This window comes from Schistocerca americana, chromosome 3 (genome assembly GCF_021461395.2).
Source record: "Schistocerca americana isolate TAMUIC-IGC-003095 chromosome 3, iqSchAmer2.1, whole genome shotgun sequence".
Lineage (NCBI taxonomy): Eukaryota > Metazoa > Arthropoda > Insecta > Orthoptera > Acrididae > Schistocerca > Schistocerca americana.
The window spans coordinates 775,673,286-775,688,772 of record NC_060121.1 but is presented as its reverse complement, the minus strand read 5'-3'; the positions used below and the strand labels follow the sequence as shown (position 1 = coordinate 775,688,772).

The window sequence follows — 15,487 nt, the reverse complement described above, 5'->3', positions numbered from 1 at the left end:
CAAGTCGAGGAATCTGCAGTCCACACGGTCGCAGAACTGTCTCAGCCTCTGATTCAGACCCTCCACTCGGCTCTGTACCAAAGGTCCGCAGTCAGTCCTGTCGACGATGCTGCAGATGGTGAGCTCTGCTTTCATCCCGCTAGCAAGACTGCAGTCTTCACCAAATCAGATAGCCGCCGGAAGCCAGAGAGGATTTCTTCGGATCCATAGCGACACACATCATTGGTGCCGACATGAGCGACCACCTGCAGATGGGTGCACCCTGTACCCTTCATGGCATCCGGAATGACTCCCCCCAGTATGCACACGGATTGCACATTGGTTTTCTTCCCCTCTCTTGCTGCCATATCCCTAAGGGGCCCCATTACGCGCCTGACGTTGGAGCTCCCAACTACCAGTAAGCCCACCCTCTGCGACCGCCCAGATCTTGCCGACTGAGGGGCAACCTCTGGAACAGGACAAGCAGCCATGTCAGGCCGAAGATCAGTATCAGCCTGAGACAGAGCCTGAAACCAGTTCGTCAGACAAACTGGAGAGGCCTTCCGTTCAGCCCTCCGGAATGTCTTTCGCCCCCTGCCACACCTTGAGACGACCTCCCACTCTACCACAGATGAGGGATCAGCCTCAATGCGGGCAGTATCCCGGGCAACCACAGTCGTAGTCCGATCGGGGGATGCATGGGACGAGCTGGCCGTCCCCGCCAAACCCCCATCCGGAACCCCACAGTGATGCCCATTGGCAACAACCTCAAGCTGTGTGACCGAAGCCAACACTGCCTGAAGCTGGGAGCGAAGGGATGCCAACTCAGCCTGCATCCGAACACAGCAGTTGCAGTCCCTATCCATGCTAAAAACTGTTGTGCAAAGAACGTCTGAACTAATCTACAGAGAGCGCAAACAAATCGACACAAAATTTAAACGGTTATTAAAATACAAGATTGCCTAGTAAATGCAGTAATGCTGCTACTTGCGCACTGCTGGCACACTGCTCGGCGGCGGAAGGAGACTACGCAGTTTTACACTATTCAGGTACTAAAACGCGATGCTACAACTCTCAAATACTATAATACGCCCGAAATTTATGAATTAAACAATGCAAGTACCAAAAACACGCAAAGAAATTAAGAATTAAACTATGTAACAAATGAGTGAGCTAGGAGTATACGACTTGCTGCTGCAGCTGCTTATCCAGCGGCGGCAGGGAGCACACTGACTGTGACCAACCGACACTGGTCGTTCGAAACAAAAACAGAAGACAAACGACTACGCGAATTTACACTATTCAGGTACTAAAACATGATGCTACAACTCTCAGATACTATAATACGCCCGAAATTTATGAATTAGACAATGCAAGTACCAAAAACACGCAAAGAAATTAAGAATTAAACTATGTAACAAATGAGTGAGCTAGGAGTATACGACTTGCTGCTGCAGCTGCTTATCCAATGGCGGCAGGGAGCACACTTGTGACCAGACTGGAGTAGGTGATGATGGTGGGAAGATGTGTGGATCAGGTCTTGCATTTAGGTCTGTTGTAGGGGTGTGAGCAATGAGGCAAGGGGTTTGGGAGCGGGGGTGGAATAGGAATGGACGAGGATATTGTGTGGGTTTGGTAGTCAGTGGAATACTATTGTGGGAGGAGTGAGAAAGATAGTGGTTAGAACATTTCTCATTTCAGGGTACAACGAGAGGTAGTTTAAACCGTGGTGGAAAAAGTGATTCAGTTGCTCCAGTCCTGGATGGTACTGAGTCATGAAGGGAATGCTCCTATTTGGTTGGATGATGGGACTTGGGCCTATGAAGGCCTCAGTGAGGCCCTTGATATATTGTGAGAAGAACTGCTTGACACTACAAATGTGATGGCCACACATGGCTAGGTTGTGTGGTAGGAACTTCTTGGTATGGAATGGTTGGCAGCTCTCCAAGTGGAGTTATTGCTGGTGGTTGGTGGGTTTAATATGGACAGAGTTACTGAAGTAGCCATTTTTTAGATGGAGGTCAACATTGAGAAGGTTGCTTGTTGGATTGAGGAAGACCAGGTGAAGTGAATGGAGGAGAAGGTGTTGAGGTTCTGCAGGAAGTAGAAGCCAAACTCGGGGAAGATCAGTTTGGATTCCGTAGAAATATTGGAACACGTGAGCCAATACTGACCTTACGACTTATCTTAGAAGAAAGGCAAACCTACGTTTCTAGCATTTGTAGACTTAGAGAAAGCTTTTGACAATGTTGACTGGAATACTCTCTTTCAAATTCTAAAGGTTGCAGGGGTAAAATACAGGGAGCGAAAGGTTATTTACAATTTGTACAGAAACCAGATGGCAGTTATAAGAGTCGAGGGGCATGAAAGGGAAGTAGTGGTTGGGAAGGGAGTGAGACAGGGTTGTAGCCTCTCCCCGATGTTATTCAATCTGTATATTGAGCAAGCAGTAAAGGAAACAAAAGAAAAATTTGGAGTAGGAATTAAAATCCACGGAGAAGAAATAAAAACTTTGAGGTTCGCCGATAACATTGTAATTCTTTCATAGACAGCAAGGGACTTGGAAGAGCAGTTGAACGGAATGGACAGTGTCTTGAAAGGAGGAACAAGATAGGAGAAAGCGTAAGGGGGGGTTCGGGTTGGTAGAATGAGGTACAAGTTCATGTAGCACAGAAAGGTGTGAAAAATAACATGCAAAAGTATGTGAGAGTGATGTAGGAAGAGTGATCAATTTGAAAGTGTAGGATTAATGACATTGGTGGGAGTAATGTTGGACATGAGATGCTGCACCAATAACCAGCACAGTCATGTAGCCATGTGTTGTGCATGGATGAGATCGTTGATACAGTGTGGATTATAAGTCAGAGCATGTGGTACACTTTGGTAGGTGACATGTGAAACACAGAAAAGAAGAGAAAGAAAAGGACGGATACTGAGTAAAGTAATTTGTTAGAAAATAATAGCAAAGGAAAACAACACAGGGTTATGGGTTGGAAGAAATACCATTTAGCAAAATCAAACAGTGGAAAATCCAGGATGATATTAGCTGTTCATCTGTACAGGAAATCTGGTACAGGACAAGTCTTCTCCCACAGGGAAAAAATTATTATTTAGTAAATCTGTTCTTGTTGTTCAGTTTTATGTTGGCTCTTGATAAAATTGTTTCAGAATACATACAGATTTCTCAGCATTTCAGTTATTAAATGCTTGTCAGTTGTGAATTGTTAAATGATGACAGTTATCAATCCCACAACATTTATTGTCCCTGTAGACTGAGAAACTGTAGTAAAGATTTAATGTTCCATTGTAGGTCAAGTTATATTCCATGGTACAGTAAAAATTGTCTTAATTGTGCATCTCTTGTTCCTTTGCTGTGGATTAACCAAAGTTACATTCAGTGAAGGATCATCTCATGAATAAAACATATATACAGTAAAAAATCACTTGAGTTACCATATTTTATTGTTCTCAGGTCACACTATTAATTACGTTGGATTTAGTAATTCAATTTACTGTCCTTCAGCTTAACAATAAATAAAACTTGTAAATTATGAAAGACTGAAACAGCTTAATTTTCCTCTTAAATGCATATGTTTTTAATTGTTTGCAACATTTCCATTTACCAAGTGAGAGATAAATTTTTCTCAAAGTATTTTATTATTACTATTATTTAATGTCATGCATAATTGTTAGATTTGTAGTGATGTTTGTGTTCCATTTACTACACAGAATGTACAGGGTGTCCAGTGAAGGAGTCCTTGATTTCAGAATTAAATATCTCAAAAACTAAGATCATGAGACAAATACAACAGATGATACATTTATTATGAACGCTTTAAGAATTTTTTACAGAAGTTTTGAAACAGTCTGAAAAGCTACTGATAGATGGTGCTGTACGCTGTGCAGTTTGTGTAGTATCAGTGTGCATAATTAAACATGTCCTCTCCATGCAGTCTTTGCAATCACATCACAATCTCTTTGAAATGTCCATGACTCGTAGTATGGAGGTAGCACAAACAAACAATGAAATTTGTGATCTCATCCTGTAGTGTCTCAATGGAAATGGATTCAGATGACACAGATTTGCCAATTCAAGTCCATCCGGCATGGTGGGATGGTTCCGGTAGACAGTGTATTTCAATGTGCCCCACAAAAACTAGTCAAAAGGAGTCCCATGAGGGGAATATGGAGGCTAATCCAGTCCTGCACCAGTAAAATTGCAATATTCCACTGCAATGAGTCTATTTGCAAAGTATTCATCAAAAAAGCGGAACACCTGTTTGGTGCGATCTGGTCTGCCTCCATTTTGCATGATCCACTCTGTGCCTGTCCAGTCCTTCAATGGTAACTGTGGAGTGACAAATTGTTCCAAAATTGCAACATAATGTTTGCTAGTGATAATTTCTTGTGTGCAAAAAGAGAGAATGATGCCTTTGCTGCATACTGCAGCCCAAACAATAACTTGGAATACAGTGGTTTCACTTCACACAAATGAAATTTTTGGAACCCCAAAATTTTCAATTTTGTTTTTTCACAACTCGATTTAGGTGGAAATGTGTTTCATCTGTGAACTAGATTCAGCCAACGTCAAATACTTGATCCTCAATCATGGTGGAAATTTGCTTCAAAAAGTTAGTTCCTTGCTGCCACACAGCTCATACAGGTATGGTCTGGTTGCTCTCACCTTCATTTCCCCTTTATCCAGCATCAGACCAGGATGGAGCATTGATGGTAGTTCTCCAATTCCCCCGGACTTCCCACCATTCTTCTTTTATAACAGCTTTGTTCCAGTCCAGATTCCTTCTTAAACTAGTCTTTATTGAGTCAATGTGTCTTGCTCTAGGTCTCTCTGTTGTTCTCAAATTTGGCCTCTGTCATTTGTTTTGGTGCTCTCCATCCTCCATTCTCTTTTCATCTCCAAACCATTTTAATCTGTTCTTTTCAATTCTTTCATTCAGCTTTTCTACTTGAATTTAGTTCCTAATATCTTCATTTTTCACTCTGTCTCTCCTTGTTTTCCATAATGTACTTCTTAAGAATTTCATTTCACTACCTTGGATTCTACTCTCCCCTCTTCTTGTAGCTGTCAAGGTCTCTGATGTTTATGTCAGTATAGGTGTCAAGTACATTTTGTACAGCATTTCCTTACACTTCAGAGACACTCTCTTCCCCAGACTCATCCCTTCACACACTGGTAAAATGTATTGCTCAATTGTAGATTTTGTGGCAACGGCCTTGCCGCAGTGGATACACTGGTTCCCGTGAGATCACCGAAGTTAAGCACTGTCGGGCGTGGTCGGCACTTGAATGGGTGACCATCCAGGCCGCCATGCGCTGTTGCCATTTTTCTGGGTGCATTCAGCCTCGTGATGCCAATTGAGGAGCTACTCGACCGAATAGTAGCGGCTTCGGTCAAGAATACCATCTTACGACCGGCAGAGTGTTGTGCTGACCCCATGTCCCTCCTATCCACATCCTCCACCTAGGATGACACGGCAGTCAGATGGTCCTGGTAGGCCACCTGTGGCCTGAAGACGGAGTGCTTTTTTTCAATTGTAGATTTTTGTTAACGTCTGTTTCTATTCTTGAATTTTCCATTATCAGGTTACCTGGGAATTTAATCACAATTTTAATATCCTGCCCTTTAATGTTAAGTTTGTCCCTTGTCTTTTCTCCTCTGGTTTCTGTTATAGTCTTCCTTTCCTATACATGGTATTTCATTCCATATCTCTTGATTTTTTTTTTCATTTAAGATGTCTGTTTGTTCTTGTACCTTCTTACTGTTGGTTCCATGAACCACAATATCATCAGGAAATAGCAAAAAAGTATGGCCTGATGGCTTTCGATTTTGAATTTAAACACATGTGGGCTCTATCTCAGTATTTTCTGCAACCTGGAACACTTCAAACGAGTCTCTGTTACAATTGTTCTGATGGATTTCCTTGGATTTTGCTGAATAATTCCAGAAATCTTGGTGACATTTCCAAATAACTACAGTTTGACCAGGGCCAAAATTCCTTGCTAGATCATCAGCAAAGCTGCCTGTCTATTGGAATTTGAAGAAGAGCTTGTGAATTGTTTCTGCATTGGGCCCTTTTAGAACATTAGAACATTAAATCGTGTTTGAAAACTGCACCTTGTTGCCACAGGACTGTCTTCTGCCAGAAAAACTCATTATTCAATAGATGATTTCAAGCTCTTCTTTTGATGCACTAAGGTCCTTTCATGTTTCAATGGTCTTTTGATGCACTAAGCTCCTTTCGTGTTTCAATGGTCATTTTAAGCTATGGTGCACCATTTATAGGCACTATGTATTGCGATTGCAGTGTCATCTGTTAGTAGATTTTCAGACTATTTCAAAACTTCTGTATAAAATTCTTACCACTTTAAGAATAAATGTCCTGTTTGTTGCACTCACATTTTATCAGTCTTATTTTTATAGATATTTAATTTTGAAATCAGAGACTCCTTCACTGGACATCCTGAACCACAAAGGCTGAGATGGGAGCTGCAGTTACAAGCCATATTGTTACAGTGACCTGTTAGCAGACTTATATTGAGGCAGGAGTAGTTCAAAAGTAAATGCCAAAATAAAAACTGATTTAGACATTTAGCTTTTGGCAGTAGATTCTTAGCTGTGCTTTTTTACTGGTGAAGAGTATAGCATGTTTATCTCATTTCTTTGTCACAGTTGCAATCAGTATAATTATTATAATCAATTATTGGTGGTATTCCAGTTGGTCTGCCAAGTTTTTGTCTCAATTTTTGCACAATATTTAGATGAGTGACCCAGCCACCTTCTTCAGGTGCTGCAGGTTGTGCTGTTATGGGTAGTCACTGTCTAGGTGAAGTCCAGGCAGCCAGTACACTTAACAGCACAACTCATAGCACCTGAAGAATATGACTGGGTTGGTCATCGAAATAACATGCATAAAATGGAAACAGTGACTCAGTTGAACACCCAAAAGCACACTGTTAATCTATCATGCCAATAAAACCTGAGAGATCACTATTTGAGAGACATTGCAGAGTGAACCTTGATACTGCAGTTGATTAAGAATGAACTCATAATTTTCTTATGCCAGATACTTTTAAAAATTGGTTCTTAGTGGTAAATTGGTCAGTCCAAGATCAGAAATAAAGCACAAGTCTCCAGCTGTCAGTGTTTTGATCACTAATACATTTAATTATTTCTTATACATAAAGATTTTTTTTTTTTTTATTTTGCCTAAAAAAGGCTTTGTTTGTTGCATATATTGAAATACCTAAGCCACAAAAATTATCAGTACATATTTGTTTAATGCACAGTTATATTTCATTAGTGCAAGGATGTTTCATGTCAAATTACAGTCATTTTTTGTTTTCTTCATTACAGAACAGAGGAAGCTGTATGTTCAAAGAGACACTGTGATGAGCAAGACTGTGTACGGAAGTTGAAAACAGATTTAGCATTTAAAATGTTAAGCAGTGGCCGTTCAGATCTTATTCCTCATGCTTTGCAGCTTTTGCCAGCAAATAAAGTAAGTCTTCACACTGAGAACTAACTGGATATTTATGTCAAGTGTAAATACAATTTATTTGTTCAACATAATGTAAGCAGTGCATTATCAGCAAGGAACATCCATGTACCATTTGTCTGCAGTTCAGAAGCAGTGCAAATAATCAGAGAGTTCACATTGCACATATAAGATGTAGCAGACAATTCACTGTCCACATCACACCCCTTCAAGTGTCTTCGATATCTGGGGTTGAAACATATGCAATGCCCGAAACAAACTGTGACTTTAGGCTTACTTGGTGGGACAGGCTGTGGCAGTGGAAGACTGGTTGTGTCCAGTGTCCTTGTGGAATCACCATAGGTAGCATCTAGGTGTTAGCCACTGTCTCTGTACTGGTCTAAGTTGCAGTTGGGGTAAAGGCTGGCTTGAGTCTGTTGTGGATATCTTGATGAATGAGCTATTGATATCAACACCAAATGTTTTGTCATGGCATGCCAGTGCCATGGATTTCCGGTAACCAAATAGTCACTGGGTAGAACGTTCTTTTGAAGCACCAGGACAGAACTTACAGATCTGTAAGTGAAGATGTTGCACCAAGCCAACGGCTTCAATAGTACTATTTGATGTGATGTAAAGAACTATAGTGATAGTTTAAGTATTTGTCCATGCACTAATTCAATTGTTGTTACATTAAGATCTCCTTTGAAAGTTGCTGTTGGCCTAGTAGGCTGCCAGTCCAATGCTCTGTAGCATGACATTGCTGATAGTGCTTAAAGAGATGTGACACAAATTATTTACTCTGATGGGTAATGATGCAGAGAGGAGTGCTGAAGCATGTGATCTACTCACGAAAGAAGGTTGTAGCTACAGCTGCTGCCATTGCATCTTTTATAAATTAGATTTCAGATCAGTGACAGAAACGGTCATTGTCAGGCAGTGTTAGTACCATTTTGCCAGTGGTAAAGGTCCAGTGATGTCAATGTGGACATGCTCAAAACATTGGCTTGGTGGGATGAAAGTATGAAGTAGAGCTGTATCAAGCTGAATTATTTTGTTGTACTGGCAAGTGTTGCACTGCCAAACAAATGCCTTGCTATCATTCTCAGTGTTTGGCCAAACAAATTCCTTCTTCACATATCATACAGTAGCCCATACTCCTGAGTGAGAGAAACTGTGAAGAGAGGAACATGCTTGTTTGCAAAAATCTACCTTAATGCAAGGTTGCACTTTGTGGCATTGATACATTGCAGTATAGCACCATGTTGAAGTTCAATATTTTAATACACCGGAACTGTAAGTTTCAAGGCATGCCTTAAATTTGCTGTCTCCTTCCTAAACACTGGCAAGTGTTATGAAGTCAATTTCATTCACTGTGGAGTTATATTGAGATAGAACATCTGCTGGCACAATCTGCTCACCATCAACATGTTAAATATCCATAGAAAATTGCACGATGAAGTCCAAATGCTGCAAGTGGCATGGTGGTGCCTTATCTGGCAGAAACCAAACACAAGGATCTTATGGTCTGTGAGATGCATAAAATGTCTACCTTCAGGCATGTACCTAAACTTTTTGATTGTAGCATATGCCACATAGAGCTCATGATGGTACGTTGAGCAGTTTGCCCATGAAAGTGATAATTTTTTCCCGGAGAAAGTTAGAGGTTGCCAGTCATGTTGCACATGGTGTAAAACAGTTCCAGTTGCAGTTGGTGATGTGTCCACCATAACTGCGAGAGGTGTGTCAGGAAGAGGATGAGCTAACAATACAGCCTCTGCAATAGCAGCTTTCACTCTGGCCAAAGATGCTTTTTCTTCAACAGTCCAACGTAGCATGTCTCCACGTTTATGCGAACTTTTTTGCATTTCAAGAAATGGAAAATACAGGATGAAATGTAATAATATTATAAAAAGGATAGTTGCTACTCATCATATAGCGGAGATTCTGAGTCGCAGATAGACACAGCAGAAAGACTGTCAGAAAGTGAGCTTTCGGTCAACAAGGTCACACACACACACACACACACACACACATACACACTCAAACACACATGACCACAGTCTGGCTGCTGAGGCATTTCATTGAATGGTGCTAACAACAATGAATGATTGCACACTAAATGTTAATAAAAGTCTGTCAAGCCCAAGAAATGGTGTAATTCTTGTATTGTAGTGGCTGGGCAAACTAAGAAATAACCTCCACTCTGGCTTGTGGGGGCAAGATTTCTCATGCATTGATAAGGTACCTTAAGAATTTTTCTGAAGATACATTTTTTATGGGTCTGTCACTAAATCATGCTCTTGGTAGGTCATCAGTGTAGACATAAAAGAAAGTCTCTAGTTACTTCAGCCATGAAGTGCTGGAAAATCTGGGAAGTGTAGCACAGCCTGAATGGTATTCAGACAAATTTACGAAGTCTGAAGGGAGTTCAAATAGTGATTTTCACTATGTCTTCCAGTGCAATTGGTATATGATGAAAAGCATGCATAAGGTACATCATGGATAAAACAGTCTTACCATGAATGTGCTTAGCAAGGTCTTCAATATGTGGCACAGGATAACAATCGGGTATCATTCTGGCATTAAGGTGACGATTCTCACCACAGGGGTGCCGCCCGTTACTCTTGTTAGGGATAATATGGAGTGGAGACGCCCAACTACTACTTTAAGAGTGACAGATCCCTCATGCTAGCTTGAGAGAGAACTCTTGCTTTGTGGTCTTTAGTTCTCCTGGGCGCAGACGGCAAGGCCATGTTTAGTACCCACGATGTAGGCAGGTGAACTGATGTTTGTTATTACAGCAGAATAGTGCAGACAACTTGGGGGGGGGGGAGGGGGGGGGAAGACATGCATATGGAAGTGTTTACCTGTCAGCAGGGCAATTCTGATGTTGAGTTCAGCCACTGTGGACCTCGCCTTGCACCTTGTTGTTGTATGACGTATCCATGTGATTTATCGTCAGCCACCCACAACTGATATTTGTTATGCTTACCCCTGTGCACATCTCTATACAGTTTCAGACTTTCTGCTTTCCTGTAGACTGTCTTGCATGATGAGTTTTCATTTCCTCTTGCAGGGCTCTGTTTCCTGGCCTGGTGTTGAGCCACCATAAGCCTGTACCATTTATTGTGACAACATTGTTCTTTAGCAGCATTGTCATGCCTGTGCAGACATTAAACTGACCAGGAAATGGTGGTGTTGGTGAGGTGACAGTATGATGTACCGTTGAGTGTCTTACCAGTATTGGAGTATGTGATGTACAGCTGATTTCAGGTCGTTGTATGATGAATCATCCACCATCACCTTGATGTCAACATGTTTGTCATTGTATAGGTGCCCAAGTCTAGATAACTGTGTGGTAGAATCAGGCACATGTTGATTACAAGAATGTTGGAAGAGGCCGTACAATGATAAGAAATCCTCTCCAACACTCATACAGTACATCAACAACAATGAATCTCCATATGAACCCAAATTGAACATTGAAGTTTAGATGTAAGTTGATGTAGCTGTAAGACATGTCAGAAGATCCATTTGCCGTATGCAGTCAACTACCATCAGTATTCTGTCATGGAAGGTGGGGAGAAGGTTTAACTGAGAGATCAGCTCCTGTATCAATGAAAATTTGTAGCTTGTTGGAGTACTCTGTTATAAACAGTCAATAGCTGTCCAGTTTGAAATCAAGACACCATTGCTACCAATTCCCAGCATCATTTCCCTTCTCAAAGATTAGTCAACACTACCAAGCTGCAACGCTAATTTTTTTGTAACATCAGAGATATTCTCCCCTGTGGACAAACACCATTTTCTGCTGGAAAAGCCTCACCATCGCACATGAGGAGTGCAGTGTTCATAGGTCCACGACTTATTTAAGTAGTTCAGTTACTTGAGCTTGCAGTGCTTCCAGAGAAGTCTCTGTTCTGGTGGTCACAGTTGTGATGCTCATCAATTGATATATCTCAACCATTTGGTCAGCAGTTTGAGCAGAAGCATCAAGGTCACCAGTGCAAGCTGAGAGTGTTTCCTGTGCATCCAGAGGCAATTGTGGAAACCATGTATTCTGCAGAATATCATCACTAATCGCATTGCCTGCAAGAGTGCAAAGACGATGAAGTAGTTGAGATGGTTACAGTCACCAATTTCTTCAGTGTGAACCAGTTTTTCAAGTTGCTTAGCTTCTGTCTGTGACAAGCACATTACAAGTACATGCTTGACAGAGATATATTTCTCAGTGCTTGATGGTGAAGCAAGAATGTCTTGTACTTCCGTAGACATTAGCTCATTAAGTGCAGCTACGATGTGACTATACTTAGTTTTGTCTGAGGTGATGTGGGCAAAGACAAACTGACTCTCAAATTGGGCAAACCACAATACTGAATTATCAGACTAAGGCTCACATTTGCTAGTGGTAAGTCAGTGCTTGCAAGTTTCTGTACATTTGTCATCATAGGCATTGATTGCAAGATGTGGTTGTTCAGAAGTGGTTCTGTGTGGCAAGGTTGACACAAAAAATTGTGTTTTATCATTCTGGCATGTGATGTGACCATTATGGCACATGATTCGGAAACTTGGGGTCACCAAATATTATGTCTAAATACAAAGGAAAAGGAAGGAAGATTAGGTTTAACATCCCATCGACATCGAGGTCATTAAAGATGAAACACAAGCTCCGATTGGGGGGGGGGGGGGGGGGGGGGAAAGCGCATGCCCTTTCAAAGGAGCTATCCCAGCATTTGCCTGGAGTGATTTAGGGAAATCACCGAAAACCTAGTGGGTGTGAACTGCCATCCTCCAAATGTGAGTCCCGTCTGCTAGCCATGGTGCCACCTATGTGTAAATACAGTTTGTTTGTTCAGAAACATAAATGATTAATTACAGTGCATAATCATAAGACTGCAAGGAGTATCTGTTTATCATTTTTTTGTAGTTCAGAGGCAGCACGAAGAATCAGAGCATTTCCAGTACATGCATAAAATGCAGCGGACAGTTCACTTTCAACATTTAATAAGCTAAACTATTCTCCAAAATAATATTCTTCTTCTTGTTTTATCTCGTATTGAGAATATTTGAACAACATAAAAATTAATCATTGAAGTTTATTTGCTTACATAGATTCACTGTTCAATTATCAAGACTGAACCTTGCGGTTAAAAAAAGCCATGATCCGCAATCTCTTAAAATAATATTTGTTGATTTTGTAAAGCACTACTCAAGACGTGTTCAGATTATTTAATTTTAAAGTAATCTGTAGTTAGCACCAACAAAGCATGAACAAATGTGTTACCAGCAAAAGCCATACTTTCATTCTAATTAAAATTTAGTAAAATGCATAAATTAATTCTAATTAGAATTCAATATTTAGGAAATCTGTTCAGCTATAATTCCAGGTGCAATAGCACAGCCCAGTGTATCATTGCACGAATGATATCTTTGAACTATCAACAGAATCTGCTGAATATTAAACTTGAATTGCTCTGTTATCTAACTATTTGTAACTGAAGTTAATGAGTTAAATGACCCATGTCCTTTTCCTTGTGCTGACAACTGTTTAATACTGACAGGATAAATCACTTCTTATACAAAAGTGCAATAGAACTAATGTAGGAATCTAAATTAAGCTTGAACTGAAGAAGACTGGCTATCTGGACAACACTGTGAAATGAATAATTTCACAAATTAATTGAACTGCTGAAAGAGGCGTTAGTAACATTACATTGCAGATCATGAAAAACTCCATCTTACCTGTTAACATCAGGTAGTCTCAAAACAGAGTGCTTCTGTGTTGCTGCTTTGTCATCTTAGTACCAAAAAAGATTTGAATATCACTTATACTATGGGAAAGTTGATCATACAAATTAAATGTTGCATTCTTACATCCATTTGTAGAACTCTGCAATATCCATGACTTCCCAGATGGTGCCAAACAAGTCAAAGACACATGGTGTAGATGTAATGCTTATAGTTTGTGATGAATCAAGCTGGGATATTTTTACTTCCCCTATTGTTTTGTCATCTGCCTCCTTAAAATTCATTTTTTCAGTTTTAACTAATTACCATTAACATACAAGAATATTATCTGCATTTCCATGAAAGAGAAACCTTGGCCCTCAGTTTTAAAGAATATAACACCAGATCTAATTTCATGCTTAGTTTTTTGTATGTAATTGATTTTCTAATTTATTTTGAGTATTCCTAGTTATTATCTTTATTATCTTTCAGTATAGGGCGAAATCAGTAATTGTTTGGTAACTTAAATTCTATTGTTGACTTACAAACAAATATCAATTCTGTAATATTTATAAACATTTGGAGGAACAACTAATTGTATTCTTGAAGTATCTATTTGGCTCTATTTGAAAACATGTTATCCAAGCCAGTCCTTGATTAATTTCAAAGTAATTAACAGTTTTGTCAAAAGTATTGTTTGCATAACTATATTTGTTAATTTCATGATTTAAACAGATATTTTGACTTAACCCCTAGTAGTAGAAGAAACTGTTAAAAACAACCAATTTTTCAATGTATTCAGTTATTCGAATGAGTTAAGTTTTAATTGTAATTTCTGTAAATTAAACATCAAACAGTGTGACATTTCAGTACCTATTATTGTGATGATATATATGGGCCCAATTTTTGGTGAGGAAACAGTCAGTCCACAGCTGAGTTTCAGACGAGGAACTGTGTTGGTTAGACCAACAACAATTCATCAACTTAACAGTGAAATAAGTGTTACACCAATTGGCCATGTGTTAAAGCAATGACAGTGACTGTTCAATTTAATTGAAACACTGTGAACTGTGTGGTTAGGCTTTTACTGCTCATACATGTACAACAGTAAACTATTCTAGCAGTATGTGGATGTTCGCCTTCAAACTATGTATGAGGCTTATGTAAAGTTAAACAACAGTGCACTGGCCATATTAAATGGGTACATGGGGAGGTTGTGAAAAGTGAAAATAAACATCTGTGAAACGCAGCTGTGCACCTGTCGGCTACATTATTTACTGTAGTCAGTGTCCAATTACAAATCCCATTTTTCAGCCAGTGTAGCAACGCAGTACATCAACACCGAGGACAACAAATGAAGAAAATAAAGCAGGCAAACCACAACATGTGGAGAATAATTAACATCTGAAGCATGTTGCAATTTTCCTGCTTTATTTTCTTTGTTTGTTGTCCTCGGTGTTGACGTACTGCATTGCTACACTGGCTGAAAAATGGGGTTTGTAATTTGGACACTGACTATGGTAAATAACGTAGCCGACAGGTGCACAGTTGCATTTCACAAATGTTTACTTTCACTTTTCACAACCCCCCACATACACATTTAATACGGCCAGTGCACTGTTGTTTAACTTTCCATAAGCCTCATTAATGGTTTGCAGGCGAACATCCACATACTGCTAGAAAAGTTTACTGTTGTACATCTACTAGCAATAAAAGCCTAACCACACAGTTCACAGTGTTTCAAATAAATTGAACAGTCACTGTCATTGCTTTAACAGATGGCCTATTGGTGTAACACTTATTTCACTGTCGCGTTGATGAGTTGTTGTTGTTCTAACCAACACAGTTCCTCGTCTGAAACTCAGCTGTGGACTGACTGTTTCCTCACCAAAAATCGGGCCCATATATATCATCACAATAATAGGTACTGAAATGTCACATTGTTAGATGTTTAATTTACAGAAATTACAATTAAAACTTAACTCATTCGATTAACTGAATACATTGAAAAATTGGTTGTTTTTAACAGTTTTTCTACTACAAGGGTTAAGCCGAATTATTTGTTTAAATCATGTAATTAATAAATATAGTTTTGCAAACAATACTTTCGACAAAACTGTTAATTACTTTGAAATTAGTTAAGGACTAGCTTTGCTAACATGTTTCCAAATAGAGCCAAATAGATACTTTAAGAATACTATTAGTTGTTCCCCCCAATGTTTATAATTATTACAGAATTGATATTTGTTTGTAAGTCAACAATAGATTTTAAGTTACAAAAC

The 15,487-nt window shown here is 39.7% G+C and overlaps 1 protein-coding gene and 1 pseudogene across 4 annotated transcripts in view; both read left to right on the top strand.

Annotated features, from left to right (window-relative positions):
* LOC124606742 (ankyrin repeat and BTB/POZ domain-containing protein 2) overlaps positions 1–15,487 on the top strand; it is a 651,374-nt gene that overhangs the window by 578,231 nt on the left and 57,656 nt on the right. For all 4 annotated transcript variants that reach the window (XM_047138777.1, XM_047138776.1, XM_047138775.1 and 1 more), the window contains one exon: positions 7,355–7,499. In XM_047138777.1, coding sequence (XP_046994733.1) covers positions 7,355–7,499 — 145 coding nt within the window. The remainder of the gene's footprint in view (positions 1–7,354; positions 7,500–15,487) is intronic.
* Positions 5,205–5,322, top strand: LOC124608040 (annotated as a pseudogene).